This window comes from Protopterus annectens, chromosome 12.part0 (assembly GCF_019279795.1).
Source record: "Protopterus annectens isolate FY-2018-M chromosome 12.part0, PAN1.0, whole genome shotgun sequence".
NCBI lineage: Eukaryota > Metazoa > Chordata > Ceratodontiformes > Protopteridae > Protopterus > Protopterus annectens.
The window spans coordinates 276,637,861-276,650,376 of NC_056746.1; the positions used below are offsets into that span (position 1 = coordinate 276,637,861).

A 12,516-nucleotide genomic window follows, 5' to 3' on the forward strand; every position below is an offset into this window, starting at 1 on the left:
ACAGAAGCAAAAACTTTAGTCCAAAGACATCCTGGCAAATTTCTTCTTCTTCATGTGGATTTTGGAAGAAAGAGCCAAGGTGATTGGTAGCTGCTCCACAGATTCATCCTAGAAGAAAGCACTGAAGCTTGAGAGTCTGTAAATCTTATTACAGCAAAAAGGTGGCTCTCGGGTAAAGAAATCACTGACAGTTCCCAAAAGCACAATTTCCTTCTCCTAGCAAGGTACATAAATATGTAGGAAACATTGTCAAAAATGGATTTTGCACAGTTTCTGCACACAAGCATTCACAAAGTAAATAATCCTCTGACAATTGCGACAGTCCTGATATACAAGTTTCATAGCCAAGAAAACCAACAATTTCACAGAGTTTTTCTCAGAGATATAATTATGTGGGAGATTTTTCCCCAAGAAGCGACTTATCTGCCCAGCCTCGAAGGACTGATAGTGACCGACAGTTCCAAGAAGACCAAAGAAGGAACACACTTCGGTGGCAAGAAAGCTCTGAAGATTTTGATCCTCTAACTACCTTTATATATGGAGCTCTACCTTGAGCTCCTGACAGAGCATGTGGAGGGTGTTCTTAAGCATTGAAAAGCTGGCCAGTTGGTGAGGGTTGGGACCCAAATATCTTAGGCTACAGCAACAGTAATCTAATGCTGCATATCAAACGGTCTCGCTGCATAAATTGTGGGAGAGGTTAGCCACCATTTCATATGAGTCTTTCAAAGCTGTGTGATGATTATTGGGGTTAAAGGATGGTATGAAAATTGAGACCACTGGACTCTTAGTAACCTCTGCAGTACAGCATATAGAATCTTATGTGAGGCACCTTGACTAATGTCGAGGCCATTCATTCCTGAACTCAGAGTACCAGGGTTGCTGATGGATAGAAGTAATTTAGGAGTTGATGTATTGAAACTCTGAGATTGCTTTGTAATAATAACAGTGTGATTAAATACAAAATATAATATTTTATATATATATATATATATATATATATATATATATATATATATATACATATATGTATATTAAATCTAGAACTGTAGAGATAGTAAAAACAATAAAATCACATATTATACACGCCCATACCTTCTTATGTAATTCCCTTAAAATAGGTTTTAAAGAAACATAACCATTTAATCCTGGTGAGATGTGTGCTTTCAACCTTAAGATCCATGAATATTCTTCCATCTCTGTGATATGTATAATCTAACCACCATGTAATGGCTCAAATAAAACCTTTAAAATACAAAACTTAAAACTATGTTGAGTGTTACTATCAGCCTTATGTCCATATAATGCATTAGTAAGGACTTGTCTTTTTATCTCAGATATATGATTATCAGTATGGTGCTTAAATTTCTGATTCATTTTGCCAACATAATAGGCCTCACGATGATCACACAAAGCTAAATAAACTAAATGTATTAGTATTGCAATTACCTGATGCTCTTAATTCAAAATCCTGATCATTAATGGTTTAAAAGCTTTATTAGTATAATATATTTACAGTATGTACATCCTCCACATCTAAAGGTACCTTTTCTAGTGGTCTTAAAAGGTATACTAGTGTGAGGTTGCTCCTTATAACATAAAAGTTATTTCAGGTTAGAACTCCTTCTGTAGCCAAAATTTAGTTTGTCTGAAATAACCTGACTCAATTCAGGTACATTCTTTAGAATGTGCTAATATTTATTAAATATTTTCTTAATCTGAATTGTGTTCCTGTTGTATGTTAATAAGCATCTATGTGTCTTGACAGATGAACCTCTCTATTAACTACTGACCATTCAGAAAGAAATAGGTCTCATTGTCCTTTGTCTTTGTTGTTTAACTTCATCACTTATGGATTTCACATTCAATATGTTGTAACCCCTATTTTCAAAACCAACTGAGATGTTCTCTCGTTGAATTTTCATCATCTCATCTAATGTGTTTAACCTCGCTACACATGTTATCTGATTCTGTACGTCATTACCAAATATGAACTATGGATGCATACTATTTCTATGCAGGTATGAGTTACGTTTGACTGGTTTTCTGTATAACTTAGTCTCCAGAGTGCCGTCATTGTTTCTAAAAATAGTGACTTCTAAAAAATCAGTACTATCACATGACAAATGTCTTTTAAACCATAGAAATGGTAACGTAGTGGAGGCATAATGGTAAAATTCATCAAATAAGTCAGCATCTCCGTGCTACATAAAAAACAAATCAACAAAACGTCACTAAAAACACAATGCTCTCCCAAACCCTATTCTCATGAGCTAAAACAGTCGCTCCCATGTATGCATTATATTTGTATAAGTATTAGTTACAGCTGTTGCCATAGCCACACCACGCACCTACTTAAATAATTTCCTCTGAAACCAGGCAACATTATTGGTTAATACCAGCAATAAAAGTTGTCATTACAAATTAATATAAGATTGACTTTATTCTTTAAAGCCAAGCTAATTTTTTTTACAAAATGCACACATACATCATGTGGTATCACTGCAAAAATAGAGTCTACATCCATAGTGGCAAAACACCAATCTTTTAAGCTATTCATCAGTGATGCTTCATAAAGTTATAAAAACTCACTGGTATCCTTAATAATTGTGCCAGTTCTTTTGAACCCTATTGTAAGTTGTGCTGTGTCCTACTTAAGGATTTCTAGAGGGTCTTCAAAGGAGACAGCTTCAGGAGGTGATCGTGGGGAACCTTCTCCTTCTTTGAAATTTGTGTCTTCTGTGATGGACTCCTCTGGGGAGTTTGTTCCTCTTATACATCCTCTTCTTAGGGACCTCCTCAGTGGGGTGCTCTGGGGAGGTATCAGAAAAGGAGATTGCAATTCCCTGGGTGATAATCTGGGTTTTGGTACTGGCTGTCCCTGTGGCAGGAGATGGTGAAGCTCTGAGCACTGAGACATCATGGCAGAGGACTTAAGATCTGAGGACGATGGATCCGTCAGAACTGTCGAGAGAGAAAATACTTTCTTCACAGCCTTGAAGGCAGAGTGGCTCAGAGATAGAGAAGCCATTGGATCTGAGAAGACATGCTTTTGAATCTTAGGCCACCCCTGCTCCAAGGACCAACCCCCTGATGTGGAAGCCAAAGTTGAGCTATCCAGTGCCATGGCTCCGAGTTGCAGAGATGCCTCAGAAAGCTTTGGAGTCAAATGCAACACCTCAGATCCAACAGGTAGACTATGGCTCTGGGAGCTTTCCAGATCTGATGGGACTGGAACCCTCAAAGAATATCTCGGATCTGAGGATAACGTTTCCGCTGATCTGAGCCAGACGGATCTGGACAACTCTGATCCAAAAACTCTGAAGCTACAGGAGTCAGAGAAGGAATGTGTACTGGAGGAGTAGTAGATTTTCAGATCTCCTGACCCAGAGGGTTAGGAGCCGAAGGAACACCAATCTGGCTCTGTGCTAAGAGAATCTTCCTCACCATTCCCTCCACATTGTCTTCTGTAAGGCTTCTGGAAGAACGAGTGGAGTATATGGATGGAGACCTGGGTCTTTCTAGGAACGGAGAAGGTACCTTGTCAGGAAATGGATCCAGTGATGGAGAGTACCTTGTTCTGGGTAGAAATTTGGTAGTCTGAAGGTCAAGTTCAGATAGAGTCGGATCTGATTATGTTGGATCCAAGAGCTTCGACTTCATCGGATCCAAATGAGGAGGTGTCGGATCTGATAACTTTTCTTTAGCAGGATCTTGAACTTTTGCCTTTTTCAGATGCAGGCTTGAGACCAGGTCCTTATGAGACCTTTTCCTTGAGGAGTCCAAAGATGAGAAGGAAAGGAAGATGGCACAGAAGAAGAGGACTTTTTTAAAATTTTAGTAGTTTTTGATTCAGAGGAAGAAGACCCCACCAATATAGCTTTCCCAAAAGAAGAAGGAAGAAAGAAGAAGACTTTTTAGGATCAGCTTGTTTTTGGTTCCACTAGCGCACAAGGATTAAAACCATGACAAACTGAGCAATCATCTTGTAAACAGAGGGGACCCAAACAGTAGACACAAAATGTGTGAGCATCAGAAATTGGCAGCTTGTGCCCACACTTCGTACATTTTTTAAAAATCTGCTGATTTATCTGCCATTGTTAATAATATCCTAAGACAGAAAAGAAAAGCTTTATTTTTAATAGGGAAATAAGTGAAAAAAAAAAGACAAAAATACCAACAATGGTAACCAAACTATGACAGCATTGTAGAGGGAAGGAAGATACTAACAATAATATCTGAGAGGTACAGAAAAAATTGTACAATGTATAGAAGAAAATGGAAGACACAATAGGAAATTTATAAACAAAGGTAAGGGACAGTAATAGAAGAAGTTTTTGAAGAAAAATAGAAATATATAACAGGAGATGGAAGACCACATCTTTTGCTTGAAGTGGCAAATGAGATCTGAGGTAATTGGGGTTGGTGCGTTATGGGTAAGGGAGAAGCTCGAGGGTTTTTGGTTACCACAAGCTTTAGCTGTGAGTCTGATCTGAGGGATCATAGGTTCATAGGTAGGTACTAGGCTATCGACCCTAGGGCCCATACAAGCCTAGCCAAAAAATGTACCATGGCTTTCGCCACCCAAGAAAATTATTTTCCTGTGCCCCTGTCGAGCAGAGCCACAGAAGTGATCCCCGGGGTGAATTTCCCATTTCCCATCCAATCATCAAGGTTTTTCTTGAAGAGTGCTAATGAGGAGCTTTGTTTGATTTAGATAGGTAGTCTGTTCCAGAGTATGGGAAGTCTCTGGGACAGGAACCTATCCCTCCAGCATGTTCTGTTTATTGTGGTGACAAGGTTTAGGCCCCTAGAGCATGTAGCTTGGAGGGATTGGGATTTCTTTAAGTGGAGCATGTCCAGCAGCTCTGGGTTTGACATAGCTATGTATGTTAGGCAGAGAGTGCCCCTGAGTAGGTGATATGTGATGGAGTAAAGCTGTAGTTTTTTGAGACGGTCTGCATAGGGCATCTGTTTGAGGCCAGTAATCCTCTTTGTGAGGTATTTCTGTGGTCTTTCCAGTTGTTGTAGATGTCTTGTGAGGTACATACCAAAAGGGACGTTGTACTCTATAATGGGTCTAATGAGTGATGAGTAGAGGGGAACAATGACCTCTTTTTTTCTGGATGAGAATCCTTTTGTGATGAGATGAGCCATGTAGAAGGATTTCCTGACCACTGTGGCGATGTGATTATCAAAGGAGAGACTACTGTCCACCTGTGTCCCAAGGTCTCTTATCACATTTTCAGCATTAAGTAGACTACCAGCTATGTGGTAGTTCATGGGTACAGAGTTTTTACCAAAGGGATGACAATACACTTTTTGGCATTGAGCTTCAGGCCATGGCTTTGACACCAGGTATCTGTCTAAGTGAGGCCCTTTTGTAGTTTGTCCACATCGTTAGGAGTTTCGATTATGGCTCCTAGTTTGCAGTCATCTGCAAACTTTGTTAGTCAAAGACCTTCTGTGTTGGCCTGCACTTCAGAGAAGTAGATACCAAACAGGAGAGGACCCAGGACTGAACCCTGTGGTACTCCACTTGTCACTGGTCTGATGTCGGATATGGAATCCGCTACTTTCACAGTGTGGGTTCTGTCCGTGAGCCAGTTGGCAACCCATCTTGTGACATAGGGATTTATACCTAGTTTAGTGAGCTTATCTATAATTTCAGAGTGGGGGATGGTGTCGAAAGCCTTGGCGAGATCTAGATAAGCTGTGTGAACCATTTTACCCTCATCTATGGCTTTGGTGACTGCTTCAAAGAAGTTAATCAGGTTTAGGAGACATGATCTGCCTTTTACAAATCCAAACTGGGTAGGGTCCAGAGTTTGGAGATTACCAATGTCTTTGTTTATGAGTTCCACGATGATACATTCCATGGCCTTACAGACCAGGCTCATCAGGCTAATGGAGCGGTAGTTCCTGGGGTCCATCGTGGCTCCCCCTTTGTGGAGTGGGATAACCATCGCAGTGCGCCATTCAGTGGGTACAAAGCCTGAGGTGAGGCTATGATTGAACATGGTACTTAGGTAGGGTGCCAGTTCATTCTGTAGTTCATGTAGAATGCAGCCTGGGATATTGTCAGGTCCCATGGATGCTGTGTTCTTGGCTTTGGAGAGTGTGTTTTTTACCTGTGCAGCCATGATTATAGGAACTTTGCATTCTTTTGGTGTAGAAATGGGCCCTCTAGGGGGTGAGAGGGGGGTAAAGTTGGCACTGAACCTCTCTGCTAGGATGTTGGCAATATCAGTTGGTTCTGTATATTTAGTGCCATTGTGCTGTAACTCAGAGCAGATCTGAGTGTTCCCATTTAGATTCTTGACATAGCTATAGAAAACTTTGTGGTTGTCTTTAGAGTCAGTGGCAATTTTGTTTTTGTAACTAGCTTTGGAGGATTTTATGAGGGATCTCAGCTTCTTACTGAGGTTGACCAGGGAGTTCCACCAGTCATGGGATTTTACTCTTTTTTGCTACAGTTTCTTTCTTCCGTTGTAGAGTTTGTTTATGGCAAAGGACCACCAGACTGGCTTCCTTTTTTTGGAGGATCAGATGTGAACCCATCAGTTGAAGACAGAATGAAAATTGACAACATCAGATCTATGTCTTATAGCTGCCAGCATCCATGCAACATCTCATTTCCCATAGGTTGTGGAGTTCTACAATAGCCCTTTGCCATGTTAAATGCTCTGGTTTACCAGCAGACCACTACTGTTAGAACGTCGGACTTAGAGTCGGCTACTTTTACTGTGTGGGTTCTGTCAGTGAGCCAGTTGGCCCCCCCATCTTGTGACATAGGGATTTATGCCCAGTTTAGTGACTTTATCTATAATTCCAGAGTGGGGGATGGTATCGCAAGGCTTGGAGAGTTCATGATAGGCTGTGTGCACTACCTTGCCTAGTGCACTACCAGTCTAGTGACTGCTTCAAAGAAGTCTATCAGGGTTAGGAGACATGATTTGCATTTTACAAACCCAAACTGAGTGGGGTCCAGGGTTTGGAGGTTACCTATGTCTTTGTTAATAAGCTCCAAAATGATATGTTCCAGGGCCTTGCAGACCAGGCTAGTCAGACTAATGGGGTGGTAGTTTCTGGAGTCCGTGGTGGCACCCCCTTTGTGGAGTAGGATAACCGTCACTGTGCGCCATTCAGTAGGCACATAGCCTGAGGTGAGGCTATGACTGAACATGGTACTTTGGTGGGGTGCCAGTTCATTCTGTAGTTTGTGCAGTATGCAGCCTGGGATGTTGTCTGGTCCCATGGATGCTGTGTTCTTGGCTTTGGAGAGTGCTATCTTTATTTGTTCATCCATGATTATAGGGCCTTTGCACTCTTCTAGTAATAAGATGGGCCCTTTGGAGGGTGAGAGGGGGGTAAAGTTAGCACTGAACCTATCTGCCAGGATGTTGGCAATAACGGTTGGTTCTGTATATTTAGTGCCATTGTGTTGTAACTCAGAGCAGATCTGAGTGTTGCCATTGAGATTCTTGACATAGCTGTAGAATGCTTTGTGGTTGTCTTTGGAATCAGTGGCAATTTTATTTTCATAACTGGCTTTGGAGGATTTTATGAGGGATCTCAGCTTCTTGCTGAGGCGGACCAGGGAGTTCCTCCAATCTTGGGATTTTACTCTTTTTTGCAACAGCTTCTTCCTTCTGTTGTAGAGTTTGTTTATGGCAGGGGACCACCAGATTGGCTTCCTTTTTTGAAGGATAGCATCTTGGTTCTGTTGGGGATGGCATGTGTGTTTATACAGTGCATTTGTGTAAGATTCGCACCTCTAGTTTCCGTCACATGGGCATCGTGAAGTTTGCCACTTCTGTCTTAAGAAGCATGAAGTTGGCTTTGGAGTAGTTTTTGACAGTGGTTTCCTTAATGGGAAGTGGGATATGGACGTCTAGGGTGATTAGCTTGTGGTCGGATCTGACCAGTGACGAGCTGACCTCTAGCATAGAACACCTGTTACCCATATTGGTAATGACCAGGTCCAGGATATTGCTGCCCCTGGTGGAGGTGTGGACAAGCTGATCCAAGGCATTGGAATTTATGAATTCTAGAAAACATTGAGTGAATGAGCTGGTACATGAGTAGTTTTCCCAGTTGATAGTGGGGTAGTTGAAATCACCCATAATTAAGGTATTGGGTTGCACCTTAATATTTTAATATGAATGAGCTGGTACATGAGTAGTTTTCCCAGTTGATGGTGGGATAGTTGAAATCGCCTATAATTAAGGTATTGGGTTGCACCTTAATATTTTCCAGTATCTTAAGAAATGAAGATTGGGAATCCTGGGGCATGGTGGAGGATCTGTAACAAGCTACAACTTGGATTACAGTCTTGCCCAGTGTTAGTTGCTGAACCTCTGCCTTCCACCATATGTCATTTTAAGATCAACAGTACTCCTGAACCTCAGTGCAAAAAAAAAAAAAACAGCACTCTGGGGTCATCTTTTTCTTTTCATCAGAACTTGGATGTCCCACGCCTACTACCAATCCTAGATCACCAATGTTATACGTGGAAAACTTGCCATATCGGTGATGACCAGGTCCAGGATATTGCTGCCCCTGGTGTGGGTGTGGACAAGCTGATCCAAGGCGTTGGAATTTATGAATTCTAGAAAACATTGAGTGAATGAGTTGTTAAATGAGTAGTTTTCCCAGTTGATGGTGAGGTAGTTGAAATCGTCCATAATTAAGGTATTGGGTTGCACCTTAGTATTTTCCAGCATCTTAAGAAATAAAGAATGGGAATCCTGGGGCATGGTGGGGGATCTGTAACAAGCTACAACTTGGATTGCAGTCTTGCCCAGTGTTAGTTGCTGGACCTCTGGCTTCCACCATATGTCATTTTAAGATCAACAGTGCTCCTGAACCTCAGTGTAGAAAAAAAAACAGCACTCTGGGGTCATCTTTTTCTTTTCATCAGAACTTGGATGTCCCATGCTAACTACCAATCCTAGATCATCAATGTTATACGTGGAAAACTTGCCTCTACAGCACAAGGCTTTCCTTCAGAAAGGCATTATGTACTGTTTGCAAAATACATAATAGTGTTCCAGACTTTCAGTTCAGCCATTCAGACATTACAATCTACTGACCTTCAACACATGGCAAGAAATTAATACACTAATATTGGGGTGACATGGTTTCTTCTGGTCAGCTATAAACCTGTTCATCTACAAATTCCAAGCTCTCACTTCTACAGTTAGGTCATGCTAATTGTTTTTGCTTTGTGCAGTTTCTCTGCAGTGCAAAACACATTACCACATTACCTAAGCCATGGAAATGTGGCTACAAGCAGTGCTTTGACTTTGCTAAGTCTCCCATGTGGAGTTACTTTAAGCAACTGCACTCTGTCTCTCTCTCTCTCTCTGGATAAATCTGTCCTGCAACATGCTTCCATTGTTAGAGTTCCACTTTCGTGTAACATTTCATAACATTAGAATACCTGTATAGAGCTGGTGGGTTGAGTCTTCCAGTCCCAGAAGATAGTTGATCATAGTGGACTTGCCAACACTCCATGGTCCCAGGAACAGCACCATGGGCTTTGAGGAGATTTCTCCATCTGCAAAAAATAAAAGAAGAACAAGCGAACAAATCAGTATCACTCTCTTTGTAACACCCAGCAAAAAGCCATTAGCTTCAAGGAAATGAAGAAGGCATAAGCGGCAAGACTTTCAAGCCTAGCACGTTTGGCAAAGAAAGAAGACTAAGCTGTCAGTATAGGGTATTTTGCACAGAAAATAGCAAAAAAGCATCAGAACCTCTTTAAAATCAATATATAAACTTCTGAACAATACATAAGCCAGTGAGTTGTAAGCCTAAACTGCTGGAATTGAATCCCATCTCCCCTCCTTTGCATAAAGTGAAGCAGTCAGTTACCTTTACCTCTGTGCTGACCCTGAAAGAGGAATATCGATTCCAGGTGGTCTCATGTGGTAAATGCAGTAAAATGAATTAAAGAAAATGAGGCAGAAGTCAGCCATTACATAGCAATGTCTAGAAAAATAGTGATAGCAACAAGGGTTAGTTATAAGCAGGGATGATGAAAGAGGTTACTGTTCTGATACGTTATTACAATAACAAGGAGAAATAATAAGGAGGAACATTTACATTACATTTATCCCTCTGCACAAAGCAGGCCATCTATTGACTCAGGTAACTAAAGACCCATAAGTCTGGCTAATCTCATATATCTTAATGCATGGTAAGAATTATCATGGATATTATAAATAAAACCACAGAAATCCTTCAGGCACTGGATGCAACACAGTTTGGCTTTGTCAAAGGCAAATTATGGCTATTCAACCTGGTGGACTTTTTCAAGAAAGTCACCAAAGCTATAGATGAGGGAAAACATGGCACATATTGCCAATCTTGACCTGGCCAAAGCACTCAATACTCTTCTGTATTTAGGCATTGTAGACAATCTCATGAAACAAGGGGTAAACTCCTGTATCAGCCATTGGATAGCCAACTGGCTCACAGATAGGACGCAGGAAGTTGGGAGAATGTACTCTACCTTTTCAAAAAAGTTAGTCACTACAGCTAGATTCTAGGTATGCTCTTCTTTGGCACCCATTTTTCTGAAGTCAAAGCTAATGTTAAAGGCCTCTGGTTGAGCAAGTCTGCAGATCACTGCAAGCTTGGCACAGTCATAGAATCCCCTAAGGACACTAATATCCTGCAAGATGACTTTTTGTAAACTAATAATTGGTGCCAAAGCCCTGGTCTAAAACTGAATTCCAAAAAATGTATAATAGTATCCTTTGGAAACTCAGCCACCCCTTGGAATTACCCCACATACAATACAGCCCCTAACAGAAGACCTAGTGCTTAAGGGCTTGGGAACATATGTGGACAATTTGATTTTGACCATCATGTGTCTGGTGCTGACAGAAATCATTCTATACTGAGGAACTTATAAGGAAAGGTATGGCATGCAGGTCCAAAGATGCCATTGTCCTGCTGTACTCAGCCATCATTAGGCCAGTCATTGAGTACAGTCCTGCCTTTGGTAGGTACCTAACCAGGCATATGCAACAGCTGGAATAACCCAGAAGTTCCTCACAAAAAGAATATAAAACATAAGCCAGAGGGAATATGCAGATTGCCTCAAAGCCTTATCTTTATACTCAGTGTCCTACAGACTACTGAGAGGGGATCTATGCCTGGCATCATTAGAATTACCTGACTGAAGAACCCAAGCTTTTTTTTCAACATAAATAGTATATGTTGGAGAGACGGTTTACCTTCATTTCATCTAACATGGTTTGTGCAACGTCCTTCCATTGAATGGACACCCGCACAAAACTCATAACAGTGACTACCATATGTTCGAATGGCTACAATGCGAATGCATTTAGCCATTCAAACACATGGACAAATGTCGAAAATGGTTTTCAACTAAACCAGTCTCGACATTTGTACTCAAAGGCTTTCCGTGATTCGCTCACTCAATTTGCGGAAATGCCTGCTCACACAAACCATGTTTGATAAAGTGAAGGTAAACCTGAAGAGACATGTCTTTCAAAGACTACTTCTGCTCTGGAACAGGCTTCCCATCCACGTGAAGTAGAGTTCATCCCTGACTCATTCCAAATGCAACCTGGACTAATGGACGGGGAATGGAAATATACCCTTGGACTAGCACCTATGCCCTATTGGGCAGTTTATAAATTCTCAATCATCTAAACCCAACAATATGCCCCTGAGTAATTTATGCTTCCATTTGCAAATGGGAAAAAATGTCCAGGCTAAAAGGTCTTCTAGGGCTGTTAGTCTAGTAATCACCTATGAACCTATGTGGCACTGAAGGATGGGTGACAAATATTCAAGAAAGTTCTACAAAGATGAGGAAAGTAGTGATTAGAAATTACAGCAATGGAATGAATTATGAATTCAAGGCCTTCTGAGAAGTGATGGAAGATTAGTTATTACTGAGGCAGATATAGCCAACTTGTTTAATATATATTTACCACTAGTGGATGATGCTGAAGTAATGCCTGGTGTTTGGGTTGTTCACCCTATTTATCTAACTTGATGTTACAGTATGAATTACAAGTTTATGGTGTTAGTACTCACGGCAGATTCAAACACCTTTCTATTCAGAAGAGACTGCATCTTTGCTTCCTTAAGTTGAATACAGAAATACCACTGTGGCTGATTACTCATATCTTTAACTCATCAATACTGGCTAGTTCATTCCACCCTGATTGGAAATTGATAACAACTGTACCAGTATACAAGAAATATGATAAGGAGATCACTGAAAACTATAAGCCTACAGCCCTATTAGATCTGCTACTTAAATATTTTGAAAAAAACTATGGAATTACTAGGAAGGCAATATGTTGTTAGCAAACTTCCAAAATGGCTTTCAGAAAGACTACCTGACCTGCACCATTCCCTCTAATACTCAGGAATGATGCAGTGGCCTATAAGAATGCTAAAACCTGTATGGCCCCATTTACTGGTTTATCCAAAGCATTTGACTTGGTCAATGTTACTGAGAGCTTC

At 40.9% G+C, this 12,516-nt stretch overlaps 1 protein-coding gene across 2 annotated transcripts in view; it reads right to left on the reverse strand.

The window, feature by feature from the left end:
• SRL (sarcalumenin) overlaps positions 1–12,516 on the reverse strand; it is a 432,041-nt gene that overhangs the window by 49,523 nt on the left and 370,002 nt on the right. For both annotated transcript variants that reach the window (XM_044089336.1, XM_044089335.1), the window contains one exon: positions 9,446–9,562. In XM_044089336.1, coding sequence (XP_043945271.1) covers positions 9,446–9,562 — 117 coding nt within the window. The remainder of the gene's footprint in view (positions 1–9,445; positions 9,563–12,516) is intronic.